At 35.8% G+C, this 18907-nt stretch overlaps 1 protein-coding gene and 1 non-coding gene across 2 annotated transcripts; one reads left to right on the forward strand and one right to left on the reverse strand.

Moving 5' to 3' along the window:
• Nucleotides 1-11005: 11005 nt before the first annotated feature.
• On the forward strand, nt 11006-13438 carry LOC130733691 (uncharacterized). Its single transcript, XM_057585926.1, has 2 exons — nt 11006-11109; nt 11238-13438. Exon 2 carries the CDS (start codon nt 11274-11276, stop codon nt 13119-13121), a length of 1848 nt encoding a protein of 615 aa, XP_057441909.1. The 5' UTR covers nt 11006-11109; nt 11238-11273; the 3' UTR covers nt 13122-13438.
• A 5331-nt stretch (nt 13439-18769) lies between these two features.
• On the reverse strand, nt 18770-18876 carry LOC130734874 (small nucleolar RNA R71). Its single transcript, XR_009018211.1, has one exon. It is a non-coding gene; the product is annotated as a small nucleolar RNA R71 (small nucleolar RNA).
• Between the last annotated feature and the right edge of the window lie 31 nt (nt 18877-18907).

An 18907-nucleotide genomic window follows, 5' to 3' on the forward strand; every position in this document is an offset into this window, starting at 1 on the left:
TTAACTGAGAGGCGGGTGTTAATAACTACTATCTTGATTTTGCCCTAAAACCTAACCTAAAATTTGATCGGTAGGTAGGGAGAGAGATGAAATCGTCAAGAAATTAACGGTTTATGGATTTTTTTAATTAAAAGTAATAGTAAGTGTTGAAGTTAACTGTTTGAAGTTCATATTAGATGTTAAATAGATATTCTGATTAGTTAATTAGATGCATGGGTTGAAAGTGTTGCTTTTCCTTTTTTTCTAAACATTAAACTCTTAGAAAAAATTGATAAACAAATTATCCTTGTGGTTCGAAAATCTTTTATATTACTTCGCTTGATCCGTATACTTACGGATTGGCTATCAATCACGCAAAAAAAAACATAGAAAAAATAGTTACTTAAAAAGAAAATTAACTAAACATTACAAAACTAAAGATTGTGTTATCTCTCTTATTTTATTACCTTTAGAAGAATACTAAATTCAAAACAATGATTTGAGGAGGAGGATATGTGTTTGATGAAAGAGGAGAACTTGATGAAAAAGTGATTTGAGAGAGGAGATTTCTAATTAAATAGTTATTTATTTATTTTCTTTAAAAAATGTTGATGTGGCTTAATAAGAAAGTGTTTTTGTGAGGAGTGTCTCATTGATCAAAATGATAACTCTTTTATTATATAACAAGGTGAATTCAAGAGCTGATTTTGAAATTTTGCATTGGTTAGCAATAATGGTTAATTTGATATTTTTTTAGGTAAGGTGTAATTTTCTGAATAATTTAAAATTATATATATAAATATTTAGAAAATAATTGGATATATGATTATTGTTTATTTCCAAATTCATATTTGTTAGGTTAAATAAAAAAACTTCCAATATTTATTTCAGGTTTTTTTTAAGTTTTTTTTGTTGAGATAATAGCATCCACATTTTTAGAGGGGACACGTAACATAGGTTTTCTAGAAATGAATAATGTTTTGTAATTTATATTCCCCCTCTCCGCCTTGATATATAGGAAGAGAAATGAGAGAAATGAATGATATGATAAGTCATGCGACAAAAAATGTAGAGAGATAAAAAGAAAAATATGTGAAAATGAGATGAAAAAAAAAGAAGTGTAAATGAATCATTACTGAAAATAAAATCTTCATTTATTTAGTGTTTTTTTTATAGGCAAACAATTTATTAAAAGGCGTACAAGGGTACTCCAAACCCACAAACAAAGTACAAAATTCAGCAAGAGAAGGAAAAATGACAAAAAAGAAACAAACAATAGTGTCAATATAAGCTAGTATATAGGGATTGCCCACCCAAACCAACACAATATGACTAATTTTTACCCCACCATTCCACATCGATATCACGCTGGTCCAGAAACAAAAGATTCATGCGTGACTCCAAGCCAACAACCCACATGGCATGCAAAACCAAATCCCTTCCAAACGATAATACCATGAGCATTCAATACACAATAAACACTCGTGACTCCAAGCCAACAACCCACATGGCATGCAAAACCCAATCTCTTCCAAACGATAATACCATGAGCATTCAACACACAATACACACTCGTGACTCCAAGCCAACAACCTACATGGCATGCAAAACCCAATCCCTTCCAAACGATAATACCATATGCATTCAACACACAATACGCACTCATGACTCCAAGCCAACAACCCACATGGCATGCAAAACCCAATCCCTTCCAAAGGATAATACCATGTGCATTCAACACACAATACACACTTGTGACTCCAAGCCAACAACTCACATGGCATGCAAAACCCAATCCCTTCCAAACGATAATACCATGAACATTCAACACATAATACACACTACACAATGAACATGTTAATTATGCAGCAACAGACATGCCAATTATGCAGAAGAAACGCACTAGTGTATAAGATAGAAGATACATTGTTATTTTTTTACATTATTTAGATATATAAAAATTTAACTTGAAAAGAAACTGGTTGAAAACCGAGAGTCGAGCGTCTCCCTCAAACCCCTGCCCTAAAAATAGGTCTGCGTGTTTTCGCCGCAAACCATCCAAGTCCTTGCTAGCCTGCAAACATGATTTATCAGAACATCCTCTCCGACATGTTTTCTTTTCATTCAAATACCCAATTTTTCTCCTCGATCTAAAACCCCAACCCTTAGTTCAAACATTCGTTTTCGCTCTTTCATCCTTTCCACGTTTTCACTATTATTATCTCGAGTTGTCTGCTGTGAATTTTTTTTTCCGTTTGATTCCACTATTCCTCAGGTTGTTCTTCATTGGTTAGTTTCTGTTTAAAGCTTTAATTTGTGAATGACCATATTAAAAATAAAATATTTATAATATGGACAACCTAAATGATCTTATATGAAGAATTACTTGGTTAAGAACATTTTAATCATCCTAAGGATCAATTAAACACCTTAAGAACAACTTTCACCATCTTTAAAGTTAATTAGTAGTATTAAGAATCATCTTAATCATGATTACGATCACCTAGCTAGGTTAAGAAACTTTTTAAAGATCAATTATATATAATATGCAGGGCCGGCCCTGGGCCTGTGCAAGCAGGCCCACAGCCCAGGGCCTCCAAAAAGAAGGGGCCTCAAAAAAAAATTCGAATACTTTTTACAGCGTTTTTCTTTAAAAAAGCGCTTTAAAAAGTCCATCTTTTACAGCGCTTTGTACTGCTGTATACTATTTTACAGCGGCTAGAGGTCCAAAGCGCTGTAAAAGGTCTTTTTTTGGTTTAGTGAACCTATTAAACTTTCTCCAAAAAAAAATTTAGGGGTCCATTTTTATTATTAACCCAGGGCCTCCAAAATGTCGGGACCGGCCCTGATAATATGAATAAGTTAAATTATCTTAAGAATCAATTGCTTGTACTAAGAATCACTTTAATCGTTATAAGGATCAATTAATCACCTTAAGAACAACTTTAATCATCTTAAAATTAATTAGCTGCATTAAAAATCACATTACTCATCCTAAGAATCACTTACCTAGGTTAAGGATCATCTTAAAAATAAAATATTTATAATATGAAAAGTCTAAATCATCTTATGTGACAAATAGTTAGATTAAGAACATTTTAATCATCCTAAGGATCAGTTAAACACCTTAAGAACAACTTTCAAGATCAATAAAGTTAATTAGTTCTTGGCTCAACTCCAAATTTTTCCTTATCACTTTTATTCTTGGTTCAACTCCAAAATCTTCTCTAACCTTAATCTGTTCTCAATTCAAAGTGGCTAAATATTAATTTATAGCTAAAAAAATCACTTTTTTCATGATTTTTATTACTTCCTTTAGGATTTCAAAGATTAGAGGTCATAAATGAATTCAGAGGGTAAAAAACTTACACCATTTGTTTGTGTCTACATTAGTTGGTGGTCGCCGAGGTGGTGGCAGATATTGCACAACATTTGTCTGTCCTACTGCCCTCAGTATGGTGCTTAGGGGTGCATTCAGTTTAGTAAGTGAAACCGTATTTGGCGAGGCAACATGTTGACTAGCCGAAGCTGTGGTGGTGCCTTGGGGATTTCTATGCCACGTATTATGGAATCCAGGTTTAGAGTTATGATATGGGCCAGGCCTTGGTGTGCGTGGAGTTTGAGCTAGCCTTGTATCTTTTCCAGCCTTGGGTTTAACCTGTGCAACCACGCCGGGCAGGGCGTCTTTTCTTCCCTCTTCCCTTTCTTGCTTTTTCTGATCGTCTTGCTCAATTAAGATGAATTCCTGAACTCGAGCGCGAAGATCCATCATATCACGAGGAGGATAAGTCCGTAAAATTGTCAATTGAGAAAGGCGGTTGTCTAATAAACCACTGCATCGCCATTCCCTTGAATGTCGATGGCAACAGTCTGCACTTCACCTCATCCGTCGCCCCACCAATAACCATTTTGGTGTTAAAGTACCTCAAATGCTCCATGGGATCAGAATCGCCCGAGAAGTCGTCTAATGCCATTGTTTGCAAATGTTTTGGTATGTCCACCTTTGTGATGGAAGGAACAAAAGGTTGAAATTCAACGACGTCCTCAGCTTCGAGACGTTGTCCCTGCTTAAAATCTCGCATCTGGTTTAAATATTCCACCTGGGCTTGTAACTGTTCATTCTGGCTCTGTACCTTTTGCAAGGTGTCCAGCATAGCCACTGGCGTGATACCTGTTATCACCTCCTGTGCTTTCCTCGGAGCACTGTTCTTAAGATCTTCTAAGTTTATGTACTCAGGCGGCGTTGATCTTCGCCTGACACATGGATCTGATTTGGCTATCAGATCTGAGAGCTTGCCCGGAGCTAGTTTTACTAGCGACGTGGGTGACTGCGCCACCAAGTGAACAACGTCTGAGGAAGCCTCCTACTCTTGTTCTTGAAGTACTGCACGATTGTTGTCTCAACCGCCGCCGCGTCCGCCATGACGACCACCACCTCTCCGGCGATGGTCACGGCGACCCACAGCGCACGAATGAGTTTCCATGAATCGTAACTCTCACCTTCTACGTCACTTGTAGATCTAGGTTAGAGCCACAGACGGCGCCAATGTTGCGTTCTAAGGTAAGCTTAAGTAAGAAAAGTACAAAAAGCAAACCCTAGCAGAGCACTAAAATAGCAAAAATGTAATAAAAATGAATAATCTCATTAATGGTCATAAAAGTCTCTGGTACAAGGTGATGACCTTCCCTTTTATAGAGGGGTATGGTCATGACATGAACTTTTCCTACATTTGGGCCTGACAATCAGGGCCCAAATCCCTATGCACATAAGACAAATCCAAGAGAATCTTCCAGCTGGCTTACGGGACCACTTGAAGGGGGCGAGAATCCTCGGTATTTCGTCAATTCCCGCCATGTTTTCCTTCGTCCAGCTGATTGCTTGTTTTGGGCGGGCATGGAGGTCTTTATGTCCCGCCCAGTCCAAATATTTATAATATTTACAGTCTAAATGATCTTATGTGACAAATTACTTGGTTAAGAACATTTTAATCATCCTAAGGATCAATTAAACACCTTAAGAACAACTTTCACCATCTTTAAAGTTAATTAGTAGCATTAACAATCATCTTAATCATGTTTACAATCACCTAGCTAGGTTAAGTATCTTTGTAAAGATCAATTATATATAATATGAATAAGTTAAATTATCTTAAGAATCAATTGCTTGTATTAAGAATCACTTTAATCGCTATAAGAATCAATTAATCACCTTAAGAACAAATTTTCATGGACTCGAGAGCTCATTTGTTGGTCTCAAATGGGACAACAACAGAACACTCTCTCATGCCAAGTCATTGCATTTTCCTGGAAAAGGCATCACTTTTATGGTTGGCTCAACTCCAAAATCTTCTCTAACCTTAATCTGTTCTCAATTCAAAGTGGCTTAATATTAATTTATAGCTAAAAAAATCATTTTTTTCATGATTTTTATTACTTCCTTTAGGAATTTCAAAGATTAGAGGCCAGAAATGAATTCAGAGGGTACAAAACTTACGGATTTGAAGGATGCATCGGGATTTTTGTATCCAATTAAGAAGTAAAGCATTGAGTTCACAGGAAGCATCCGGGTTTATGCTATAGGTTCTTGTTTTGTAGTTGTTGTTTACGGTAGCTGTTTACACTATGCTATATGCATCTAGAATTTGTTAAAAACGATGATTTTATGTCGTTTTTTCTGCTCTAAAAAAAGTATTCCGTTTGATTCAACTATTTCTCAGGTTGTTCTTCATTGGTTATTTTCTGTTTAAAGCTTTAATTTGTGAATGACCATATTAAAAATAAAATATTTATAATATGGAGAGCCTAAATGATCTTATATGACCAATTATTTGGTTAAGAATATTTTAATCATCCTAAGGATCAATTAAACACCTTAAGAACAACTTTCACCATCTTTAAAGTTAATTAGTAGCATTAAGAATCATCTTAATCATGTTTACGATCACCTAGCTAGGTTAAGAATCTTTTTAAAGATCAATTATATATAGAGTTTAATGGATATGCACTGACAGTGTAAAATAGTTTTATACAGTCATCCAATCAAAGCATGCCACATAGGAGAGATAATTACATTTGACTTTAATTTTAATTAAAAGAATAAGATATTTTCTGATTTGGCGGAATTCAATTGGATGTCTGTGTAAAACTATTTTACACTGTCAGTGCATATCCATTAAACTCTTATATATAATATGAATAAGTTAAATTATCTTAAGAATCAATTGCTTGTACTAAGAATCACTTTAATCGTTATAAGGATCAATTGATCACCTTAAGAACAACTTTAATCATCTTAAAATTAATTAGCTGCATTAAAAATCACATTACTCATCATAAAAATCACTTACCTAGGTTAAGGATCATCTTAAAAATAAAATATTTATAATATGAATAGTCTAAATCATCTTATGTGACAAATAATTAGGTTAAGAACATTTTAATCATCCTAAAGTTAATTAGTTCTTGGCTCAACTCCAAATTTTTCCTTATCACTTTTATTCTTGGCTCAACTCCAAAATCTTCTCTAACCTTAATCTGTTCTCACTTCAAAGTGGCTTAATATTAATTTATAGCTAAAAAAATCACCTTTTCATGATTTTTATTACTTCATTTAGGAATTTCAAAGATTAGAGGCCAAAAATGAATTCAGAGGTAAAAAAACTTACGGATTTGAAGGATGCATCGGGATTTTTGTATCCAGCTCGCCGAAATCTTCAAGCTCACGCCGGAGCTGAAGAATAGCAACCCAAAAACGTCTCAAGCGTGCCCGGAACTTCGCGAAAATTTCCAGAATTCATCCTTGGGTTTCCAGAAACACGATTATGTAGGTTTTGGAGAGATTTGGTCGAGTTTTAGGGAAGTTTCGAAGAAGGACCGATTTGAACATGAAGAACACGATTAATACGATGAAGATTGAACCCAGATTTGATCCAAATCAACCCAGAATCATGCAAAATTTCCAGAATTACTCCTTGAGCTTCCAGAAACATGATTCTACAGTTTTAGGAGAGGTTTGGGCAGATTAAAACCATTATCTCCATTATCTCCAATTGACTAAATTTTCTATGTAGTGTTCTTAGCAATGTAAGGCTCAAACCATAACCGACCATAATGGATTAATTGCATTGTAGATGAATCAACTCCCAAGTCTAGCTTATTGCATAGCTTGCGCATTAGAATCCGAACCAACGATTCAAAGATTTGCCTAAATCAAAATCAAAGGACGATATGGAAGAAGCAGCCTAACCAGCTCAAACAAAATAAGGATAATTCACAAATTAAACAAATCAAAATAGAAATAATAGCATAATAACTGCAAATTTGGAGTAGCTCACAATTTAACTCACAATTTAGCTCATTAATTATATAAGATATTGTCACCAAAAGAGTACACAATATATAACTCAAATATGGAATAGCTCACAATTTAACTGAATTACAAAGTTTACAAAACTGCAAATAAATATCACACCTAATGTGTTTCTACAAATACATTATATTGATACATATTGTACTACTCCTAAGCCTATTGCTCCCATGATCTGGAAGCAATTCTCTTCCCCATTTATATGCACCATTTATGAATAAAGGCCTCTACGAAGGAGTTGGATAGCCAGAGCAGAACTAGTTGAAATACTATCAGATCTTCTTGTTCCTTCTCCTCTATAGAATATTGTTTCCTTCTCCAAAACAAACCACCATGACCAAGAGAAATTGGGAAAGATCCATGTGAAAGCTTGAGAGCATGTCCCCACAACTTCAGATGCGTGCTTTGCTTCTGCAGCAACATCAGCAAAATTAATGTCTTCCACAGTGCCTTCTAATAGTAAACTGGTTGCTGTTTCATTTCTTGTATTAATTGAAAGTTCATTCCACCTACAGCAAAGTTAAGGGCAAACTCATGAGAAATGATTGGAGGTCTTTAAAATAATACATATATGATTGGAGGTCTTTGAGGAGCACCATAATTGTAGCTTTAGAACCAGCTTCAAACACATATTTAAGGCCTTTCCATGATGCCACACACACAGACGGATTCATGTTCCCTTCAGTCAAACAATAGCATCTAAGCATTGGTAAGCACACACACAAGAGAAATTAAGCTACAATGATTCATAACATTCAAGTATACACAAGCATCATGTTAAAAGTGTGAAACAATAAATTATAGAACTTACTTTAATGCCTTGTCAGGATGAACACAAAGCAAAGAATGAGAAACAAATTAAATGAATGAACTTGTTGCAAGTACAGATCTGTCCATGAAATTCATATGCATTTGACAATGAATTTGTTGCAAAGGTCTGGCGACTGAGTTAAAAATAGGGAATAAGTCATCAGCCATTTCAGTTACCCTCAACCGATCATCCAACTTATGATCCACTTTTCAGCACTAAAAAAAAGCCCATTCTTAAGAACAAACAACCAGAATGCAAGTTCAGTGAGGAAGGAAAGAAACATTTCATTCAGATCAAAACAAAAAAAAGAACCTTCTCCCAAAGGAACAGACCTTGACATGACAGAAGCATCCATTTATTTTTCCATCAAGGGAATAATAGCAAAACACAGGTCTAAAACGAAAACAAGTTATCAATTTTCCTCTACATTGTTGTCTTTCTGCTTGATAGTCAGAAATTTATATAGCCTTGAATTTTAGAAGATACCTCCTCCAAATTTTCAAGCTCTGTTATTTGCTCTATCTGTTCTGTCTTTACTATCCTGCAACACAAGGACACCAATTTTATAAAATGCAGATATAACATCTTCCTATCCAACTTGTGTATGTTCAAAGATGTGATCAATTTTTATAAATCAACGCTCAATTTCTTAGGGAATCTAGAATACCAAAAAAATGAAATCATCAAAGAAAAGATGATGTAGCTTGGTTGCCCTTCCCTTAAAATCATATAAATATAAAATTTATAGGAACTCTCTTAGTGAACAGTAGAAAAAAGCTTCTACTGTAAAAACATCACTAAACCCAATCTTAACCTAGTGTTTGCATATTTATTTGAAATGTGGAAGCAGTTAGCAATGGTGTATCTTCCTTTAATTTAGACAACTTTCTATACCCATCCAATAGATCAAAACATCTGACAGAACTTTCACATCCACGCCTCATAAACTCACTACATTGCATCTCGTTTGCTTAAAATTAAAACCATTATCTCCAGTTCACTAAATTTTCTTTGTAGTGTTGTTAGCAATGTAAAGCTCAAACCATTGATCGACTTCATTCCAGACTTATGCAATTTCAGTTGCTGCTCTACAGTCTCATGCAGCTGCAGAATGCCCCATCCAAAACAGTTTAGTTCCTATACTTGTCTACTCGTTAAGCAAACCCTAATAACTAGGCTTAATTGCAACTTTGGTCCCCGACGTTTATCAATGCCACGATTTTGGTCCCCCACCTAATTTAATTACATGGATAGTCCCCGACGTTGTAGGTCGTGTGCAACGTTAGTCCTACCGTTTATTTCTTAATGGATGAGGTTTACGTGGACGTCCAATTGGAGAGAGAAAGGAGGTATGAGGAGAGAGGGAAGCACGTGAGTATCACGTGACCCTTATCTAAACTCATTATACCCAAACCCCTAACCTCCCTGGAACGAAGAAGGTAACGCGATTTAAATCCCTAGGGTTTCAGATTTGGGTATAATGAGTTCATATAAGGTTCACGTGAGTTCACGTGATACTCACGTGTTTCCCTCTCTCCTCAGATCTCATTTTTCTCTCCAACTAGACGTCCACGTAAGCCTCATCCATTAAGAAATAAACGGTAGGACTAACGTTGCACACGACCTACAACTTCGGGGACCATCCATGTAATTAAATTAGGTGGGGGACCAAAATCGTGACATTGATAAACGTCGGGGACCAAAGTTGTAATTAAGCCTAATAACTAATAAGCCTCTCAAATTCAGTACTCACCAAAGAGGTAGAGTAAATGGAAATGGTTAAAATGAAGCATAATAATATGTTCCTTCCATAAGCATACTTATTATGATTAAACAAGTAAATATGAAAGGACAAAAATTGAACATCCATATACCTGGGTTTCCAAGGATCATTGGATTTGGCACCCCACTCATTAGAAATGCCACACTTAAAACACTTTTCGGAAACTTAATTTCCGATAATTTCTGAAATATTTCAGAAATTAAGTTTCCGAAGTATTTTCTCACTTTAAAGTAGGGTGTTACATTATATTTTGTACTGCAAATCACGAATTAATTTCAGAATATAAAATTCCGAAATAAAATCGGAACTTGAAAATCCGAAAATGGGGGTGTGAAATTTAATAGTGGAGGTAGGAAATCTAACCCCCCTTTCCAAAGTTGTCAAACTATGAATTCAAAAAAAAAAAAAGTTGTCAAACTCTGCTAAAATCTCCTCCTCATATTCAATAAATTTATGGCAACCATGAGGAAGGGGTATAATGGTAATGATGCTAAAGTGAGAAAAGAGAAAGGGATATAATGGTAATATGTGACCAACAGAGCGTTCGCTCGCAACTTAAAGGGGGTGAAGTTCACAAGAAGTAGTTGAACATGTAGCTTTGGAAATGTGCGATTCACGTTCTGTAGTTCAGGTCGCAACAAAACTTTGATGCATGGTGGTGCCATGGGGTTTCACATTCTGGGACAGTGGCCGTCGTGTTAAAGGGAGCAAAGGCTTGGTGGTGACCGTTTGTGGTTAGAAATATGATTTGGAGACAGATGGGACGTGGACTTAACAGACAGAGTGGATTGTTTTTTTAAATTTAATTCAGTAAAATTATTTTCATAAATTAATGTATGATAGTGTATATGCATTAAACTTATTTAAATTTTAACTAATTAGTAATTATTTTTTATTAGTGACGAATTTGTTTTCGTCACTAAATTTTGTCTTTATAAAAAATAGGGTGGAGTGTAGATTTAAAAAAAGAATGGGGTGGAGTATCATTCTTGCAAATCTTGAGGGGGTGAGTGTATTTTACTCAAAATAAAAAATAAAAAATAACTTACTAAAACAATTGACCTAACGCACCAGAAACTTTTCCAGGATAGACAACAGAGAGCTGCACTGTGCTTGGAGAAACTTTTCCACTGTGCTTGCGAGGTTGAAGGCAACTGATTATCGCGAACGGTACAACACTCTCTTCTCTGTTCTGTTTTTTTTTTCTTCTTTTTAAGCTCAATTACATTAGGGTCTGAATGTTTTATATAAATTGATTCTGATTCTTAGCCTATGTGTTATTGATATTATTTTTGAAGGTTGTCTTTGTATGGTTTTAATTGGAGATATTTGAGATGGACCTCACCAATCTTACAACTGACTTCTTGCCTAGAACCCTCAACCCATCTTCACCTTACCTCCTATGTTCTTCTATTACACCTTTCCCCAACTCCACAAACCTCAAATTCCAACCGCACAAACGCTTTGCCGTTGTCTCGTTCTCGCGAAACCCTAATAAACAAGTTAGTAAGTTCCCTATTTCACTATGCCCTACTCAAGATAATGCCTGCAGGAGAGACCTCCGGTCTTATGCGGGCCGTAGCAAGAAGAAGCCTGGTGGTGGTTCTGGTCGAATTGAAGGCAATGCTGAGTTCCGAAGAAAGATAAAGCGCAATGCCAGGATCAAAAGCAAGAAGTATGCTGAGTCTTTATTCTACCGGCTCAAAAACCCGAGGGGAGGTGGGAATCATGCTGATAACTTCTCTGAGGATTTGCTTCAACAAATTGGGCTTGGGTATGATCGAATGGTCCGGTTCATGGAGAAGGATGATCCAAATATACGCCATCCGAATGATTGGTATAAGTATGGCGAGTACGGACCCTACTCTTGGCGTGGAGTTGTTATTGGGGATCCGGTTCGCGGCAGGATAACAGATGAGTGTGTGACGATAATCAGTGAAGTGAAGGATCATGAGGAGTGGGAGGAGATTGAGCAGGGTGAAATGGAACAAGATTATGGGGAAAAAGTGAAGAAGCTGGATCAAAGTAAATTAAGGTATTTTTGGGTATTCATAAGGCACCCGAAATGGAGAATCTCGGAACTTCCTTGGCAGCAATGGACATTGGTTAGTGAAGTAGTGCTTGAAGCTGGTAAACAGAGATTAGATAAGTGGAGTTTGATGGGTAGACTTGGGAACACGGCCAGGTCATTGATAGGGAAATGTGCAGCTTGGATGAGACCTGATATTATATATGTGAAGAAGCCAGTTTTCCAGTGCAGGTTTGAGCCACAAGATAACTTTTTTAGGGCAATAGTTCCATTTCTTGATCCTAGCACAGAAGATAATTATCTTTTTGAGTTACAAAATGATGATGGTACTGTTGAGACATGTACTTATTATGGTGGATTGTGTAAGATTGTGAAAGTGAATCAAAAGGCATTTGTTGATGATGTGGTTAATGCATACCAAAAATTGAGTGATGAGAAAAAGTCGAAATGTTTGGAGTTTCTGTTGACCAATCATCCAGTGCCACTGTTACATCCATATACTAAAGAGTGGAAGGCTAAGTTGGAAGAGATGGAGCTGGGTTGTGATGCCCCTGATGAAGATGCTGATGATATGGTTGGTGATCCTGAGGAAACTGAGATTCTAGATTGGATTGAGGATGAAGGTAACGATGATGATGAGGAGGAGAATGAGGAGGATGAGGAGGAGGAGGAGATTGATGATGATGAAGACGAAGATGTTGTTATGGACATGGAAGAAAATGAAGATGGTAAATTTCATGCCATGAAAGAGGATACTCCTATAGAAGAAGATTTGAAGGACTTGAAGAAGGAGTTTCAAAACGCAACAAGTGGTGCAGACGCAATGGAAAATTGGGCAAGGAGGAGTCTTGAGATCTCTAACAAATATTATAAGAGTCAAATGATGACGAAGGAAGCAGAGCAACAAACAGCGCATTCAGTTGATGATGGAGATGAAACCGCCATGAGAGGAAAGCGAGCAAAGGTTAGTCCAGATGAGTGGAATATTGCCGGGATTGGCCCATGGAGGAAAAAGATCAAGAGGAGCAAAATTCCTCCAGAGCTATTTTTGAGAGCAGTTGTTAGACCATTCACTTACAGAAATCTTGTTAAAGAGATTGTTTTAACTAGGCATGCAATTTTGGACGGTGATATTGGTAGCAGCAAAGGTTAAAGGCCTTTCACATGGAGGCTATAGTTGTTATCAAGTCTTCATATGGTTTAGTGGTGTTCAGTTCCCATCATGCTGTCACACATTTGAGAAAATATAGAGTGGACTGAAAAAATTTCAGTGACTTTTGTGTAAGGATTATTTTATGCTTGCCTAGTTTCTGAAAATGATATAGTGCACTTATAACAGTATGCGGCATAAATTTATTTGTAGCATGTTTGGTTCCACTTGTCTTTCATCGGAATCAATTCTGAAACGTAGAAGCTTCTACCCAAAATTGATTATGGTTTCAGAATCATAGTAGAAGAGTTCTCTTTGTATATCAACTCCCTTTTTTTAAACAAATTACGCATGCAACCTTTCTTTTTGGACCAAGTTTGTCATAAACACACTGAGTCTGTGACAAGCATTTTATTTTAGTAAGTGCTTTCTCTCATAGTTTTAACTACTACTGAAATTGATTTCAGTAAGTGCTGGAAACCATGAGACAGTAGATCTCAAATCTTGTGGAGGAAGTGCTCTGATTTTATCTTCTAACCATGAAAATTGCACTGACTCTGAATTATTATACTGCATGCCTTTCTCAAATCTGTGTAGAGATATATTACTGCCAGGCACTATATTAAGGTATTAGCAAAAGGTAGTTGAAATAATTCATAATGAAACCTAGTATGGACTATATTTATTTATTATTGGGTACTGAAAGAAACGTATGTTTCATGAACTTCTGTGTAAATTTTGTCAGTAATTTTTTACAACTTATAGCAATGTCTTCAATCCCTGCTTCGCTCTAATTCCTGTGCTGACAAATTACATTAATTGTTGATAATTGGTAGTAGAGTTGGGTAGACAGGTAAGATTAGGATAAGATATAATATGAGTTTTATCTTGTATTTGGTGCATAATATAAATAGAATAGAATAGGACACCATGTTAATGAAAAAATTAGTGCACTTTCGTTACACTAAAAAGTTGGACCTAAAAAGAACACAATGAAAATTGTTTTCTTCTGTTTGTGTGTCAAGCAATACTTATAGTATGCTTGCAAATTCTTCTACCGTTGATTCTAAAGTCAAAACCAATTGTGAAAAGTTTTTGTGAGTGGTTCCCGGGTGTTGAAAATTGATTCAGAGAAAAAGTATGTTGATCCAAATATATTTTTACTAATAATTCATCTGGGAACAAAGCTCACTTATAAGCCTCAAATTTCGTCCTGGGTGACCCTCACCATAGTCATGGCAATATTGTGTTGGTCAACTAGCAAAGGGACTAAGTTCTAATGCTTCATTCTGTTTTTTTTTTTGTAGAATGTTGGGTGGAAGGTTGAGCTGGACGCAACTCTTAATTTTGACTTAGCTTTGTTCTGCTTTTCTATTTTGTTTCACACATTTACTTTCTTTTTTGTGGTACTTTAATCCATATGGCCTACCAAATCAATTGTGGCAAAGAGTTTGAGTCATCCTAGCTTTATTGCCCTTGCTTGCATCACTGTATGCATTCATTCACCTGGGAGTGATCTACATATAGCAATCTATGCCTTCATCTTAATTTCAAAAATGTGCAGGATACTTCTCTACTCTTGCTCATTGCAGCCCTTAAACGGGAAGCAGTAAGAGAATGGTATCAAGAAGAAAAAAAAAAGCTGGTAAGCATGCAAGCTTCCCAGTGTAGAAGAAAATATAAAATGGGGATTGGTTGATAATGATGCAATATTTGACAATATCTTAATCATATCTCCAAAGAAAAAAAAAACAGATTTATAACAACACTCATAGCCATCACGCAAGTTTTAATAACTAATTTTGTTATGTTTGCTATATTAAATTATAAAAAAAGATTGGCTGGAAGGTTTTTTTTAGATAGGCAGATTGGCTGGAAGGTGACCTTTTTTTTTCAATGCTTGAAGTGGAAGGTAATGCCACGTCTAGGTAGAAAGAGCAATAGTGTGAAGAAAGTTTGTGTTTTTCTTATGTAGTAATATTTTGTATAATACATTAGTACATTAGGGGGCGCAATATAATTTTTCATAATATACTATTAGACGATTGGTAAACAAAGTCAAAATTGTACCATGTACATTGCCAATGGTCATACGTTATGAGACTATTTTCAATAAAAATTAAGGACTAATAGCTATCAGCAAAGTTTGAAGGACTAAACTCAATTCACCTATATATTGTTGGGACTAAAAACATGTTTAACCCATTAATTTAATCTAAGGGTTAAATGTGTTTTTGGTCACTCTCCGAATTTAGTTTCTCGTTTGAATAAAGTTGCATTCTGGGTCAAACTTTCAAATTTCCTAATTTTAGTCCTTACCAGAGCCTAAGTTGCTTACGAGTCTGGTGAAGTATATGATGTGGCACTCCAACATCATTTGTCTCGTTACGTGGGAGATGAAAGATGAACGTATTCGTTGAGAGGCAAACTATTTTTTAAACGGACCAAAAACTTATTTAGCCTAAAAAATTAGATTTTATCCTCCACTCTTCACCGGAGTCCACCATAACCACCCACATTCGAGCTCCAATTTACGTCACAACCCAAAAAAAATATCAAACTCAAGAAAGATTCAAACTTTACTTCAGAAAACAAACACGCAAAATAAATTTTCCCAACCCTAGTTTTTCTCTTCCTTCCTTCACCCACTAGTGAATATTTCGCAACATAAGTAGAGAAAAGCCGACCATTTGTATATAAAGTTCTAGTTCTCACATACCTAATTGAAGATTTTTTTTTTCAACTTTGATATATTCACAATCAACTCCTCTTACAATTAATTTTTCTCTATTTTTTTTTCTATCTCTCTTTTGTTCTATCACTTCACTTATCATGTCTCACATTTTTACTCTTCTCTTCCTATATATCTCTAAAAGTGAAGATGAAATGAGTTGGATGTTATTTAGTGGAAGTGGATTTCTTCCACTCTATCACAACCAACTTTAGCCAAATAATCCGCAAACGAATTTCTCTCCCTCAAAACATGTTTCACCCCCAAACAACACACAGTCTTCAACAAGTAATCAATCATATTAAGCTCATTGTACAACTTCCACATCCTACAGTCAAAGAAGAGTCGCTCTAAAAAATTACATTCTAAAAATTGAACTTTTGACAAAAAAAATTAAAGCAGGTGAGATAGTCAAGACCTCAGCCTCATAAGCCCATTTCTACTCCACCGATTTTGCAAATCACCCAAAGACTTCGAGTTATAGATATATATGACATTTCAGCTTGAGATCCTTTGTAATTTTTGACACGCAAGAAAATCTTATCATTCTATCGATACAAATATTAATTCTTACTCCAATGAATTTGTGAACCCAGTGTTAAGGATATGATTTGCCCATTCTACACTTGAGATTTCACATTTTGAGGCCAGGGGAACAACAAAGTGTGATCATTTTGAATCATACTTTTACATATATATTAAAATAACTTTTTTTGGTTTAAACATTCGGTACCCGATCACCCTTCAGATGCGGCCAGATTCGGGATTTAGTCATAGTTAAGGGTCATGTTGACCCGGGGATATAAGGGTATTTTGTGGGTCTTTTATTTTCTTTTTAATTTATTTTCTGAGTTTTAATTAGTTTTTATGGTATTTTTATATAATTTTCGTATTTTTAATTAATTTAGGATTTTAGGAGTTTTTATTTTGATTTGTTGGATTTTAATAGTTTTTACCTATCATAAATTAGTACTTTTTAAATTATAGATTTAGTTAGGATTTAAGTAGTTTATTTTTGGGCTGTTATCTTTCTAGTATTTTATTTGATTTATTTTGATATTTTTATTTTATTTTATTTAGGATTTTCAGAATAAAAAGAAAAGAGGAAATCAGGAAAAAAAAAGGATCTGATCCGGTGCTGATGATCCACGGGAGCTCCCATGCTCGCCCAGGAGATTGGTGGCCCCTGTTTCTCTTTCCTCCACGTGGCACAAGCTTGACCAAGGTCCACTATAAGGCCGTAGGTTGCGTAGAACTTGATGTCACAGTTTAACCATGGCCCAATACGCAGCTGACACGTGGCAGGGCGTTGAATTTCCAAAAAGTGAGCTGCACGTGGGAACAGACGGAAAAGCAATATATTTAAAGATTTGGTTTTGCAATATATAGAGATACATATTGAATGTGATTGGAAGTTTTTGGGATTTGAATTGAGCACAAACTTCTTAGGGTTTTGAGAGTTTTTTTAAGGTTTTTACCGGAAATTTTAGGTGTTATTTTCTTTTTCTTGAATTCTTGATTATGGTTATGTTAGGCTAAACTTCTTTTAGTACTTGGGTTGTGGATCCTTTTTAGGATTATGTTTTGATTCGAACATTTGCTTCATATAAATTATATTTATCAATTTACGTAGTTGTTTCAATTTATTTTGATTATACTTGCATGCATGCGAGTAATTTACTGATTCTTATGAGAACGGAAGTTGATTAGGAATTAAAGAAACAAGGAAACAATTAGATTAGACGTTCCCTACTCTTGATTCAAGAGTAGAACTTAATTACGTTGGCTATTTTAAATAGAACTTAATCTTCAATTCCCTGGTCTAGGTGCTCGTAAAACAGACTTAGTAATTGAATTGAAAGTCTAGGTCGTGTGAGTTATCAACATATTAGAACATAGGCTAAATCGACGTAGAGAAGTTTATTGAATTCATATGAACATTGTTAGAATGGAGGCATAAGCCGAATAGGTGAAACAGGACCCAAGTGCTATCTTCTCATCTGATTTCTTAAACTATTTGATTTTCGCTTTTACTTTTTATGAGTGATTGCTACAATCTTTAAAATCCTCAAAATTGGTTTTTATTTTCATAATCTGAATATTAAGAGTTAAGAGAATTAGTGTTGAATCACAATCCTCGAGTGATCGATAATTTATTACTACGGGCAACTTTGTACACTTGCAAATGAGCTATCAAGTTTTTGACGCTGTTGCCGGGGATTGTCTTTCCAATATTAGTTTTAATTAATCTCTTTTGTTTAGATTTTTTGTCTTTCAATTTTTGTTATTTCATCTTTATTGAACGGGTGCTTCTAATTAGTGTGTTCAGTGTATGCGAGGTACAGTTGATCCAGAGGCATTGCTTTTTGATCCAGAAATCGACCGCACATTTCATTACCGGTTAGCACAACAAAGAAGAGCCCATACATATGCAATGGCAGCTGAAACAAATGCTGAATTGGAAGCGCGACTTCGAGCGGAGTTTGCAAGGACTGAAGAGGAACTGGTGCAGGAAGTCTTGCGCCGAATCCAGCAAGAAAGAGAACTAGAGGAGGCCAACCGCCCCCTCAGGGATATGAATGAACCTGTCATGAGTTATAATTACCCAGGAAGTATAGCCGCTCATGATGCCGAGGCTCAGAACTTTGAACTCAGATCTACACTCATCAACCTGATCAGTCAACATCAATATGGGGGATCTGCTACTGAAGATGCTCATGCTCACCTAGAGCGGTTCATTCGGAACTACAGTACTGCACGTCTTCCCAATGCCGAGCTTGTCCGTTTGCAACTCTTTCCTTTTTCATTAAGTGACACAGGCGAGGAGTGGCTCAACTCCCAACCTCAAAGCAACATAAGAACTTGGGAAGATTTAGCTAAGAAATTCACTAAAAAGTTTTTTCCTCGTACTTTGCTGAGGAAGCTGAAGAACGACATCCTGGTTTTTAAACAGCAAGATACTGAGAATCTCTATGAAGCTCTAGAGCGGTTCAAGAAACTGTTAAGGAAGTGCCCTCAACACAACCTCACTTTGGGAGCGCAGGTGGAGAGGTTTTAT

The sequence above is a fragment of the Lotus japonicus genome, chromosome 1 (assembly GCF_012489685.1).
Source record: "Lotus japonicus ecotype B-129 chromosome 1, LjGifu_v1.2".
NCBI classification, from domain to species: domain Eukaryota; kingdom Viridiplantae; phylum Streptophyta; class Magnoliopsida; order Fabales; family Fabaceae; genus Lotus; species Lotus japonicus.

What these genes read in the sequence shown, in the direction of transcription:
- LOC130733691 (XM_057585926.1), top strand. Translation starts at nt 11,274, where the DNA reads ATGGACCTCACCAATCTTACAACTGACTTCTTGCCTAGAACCCTCAAC.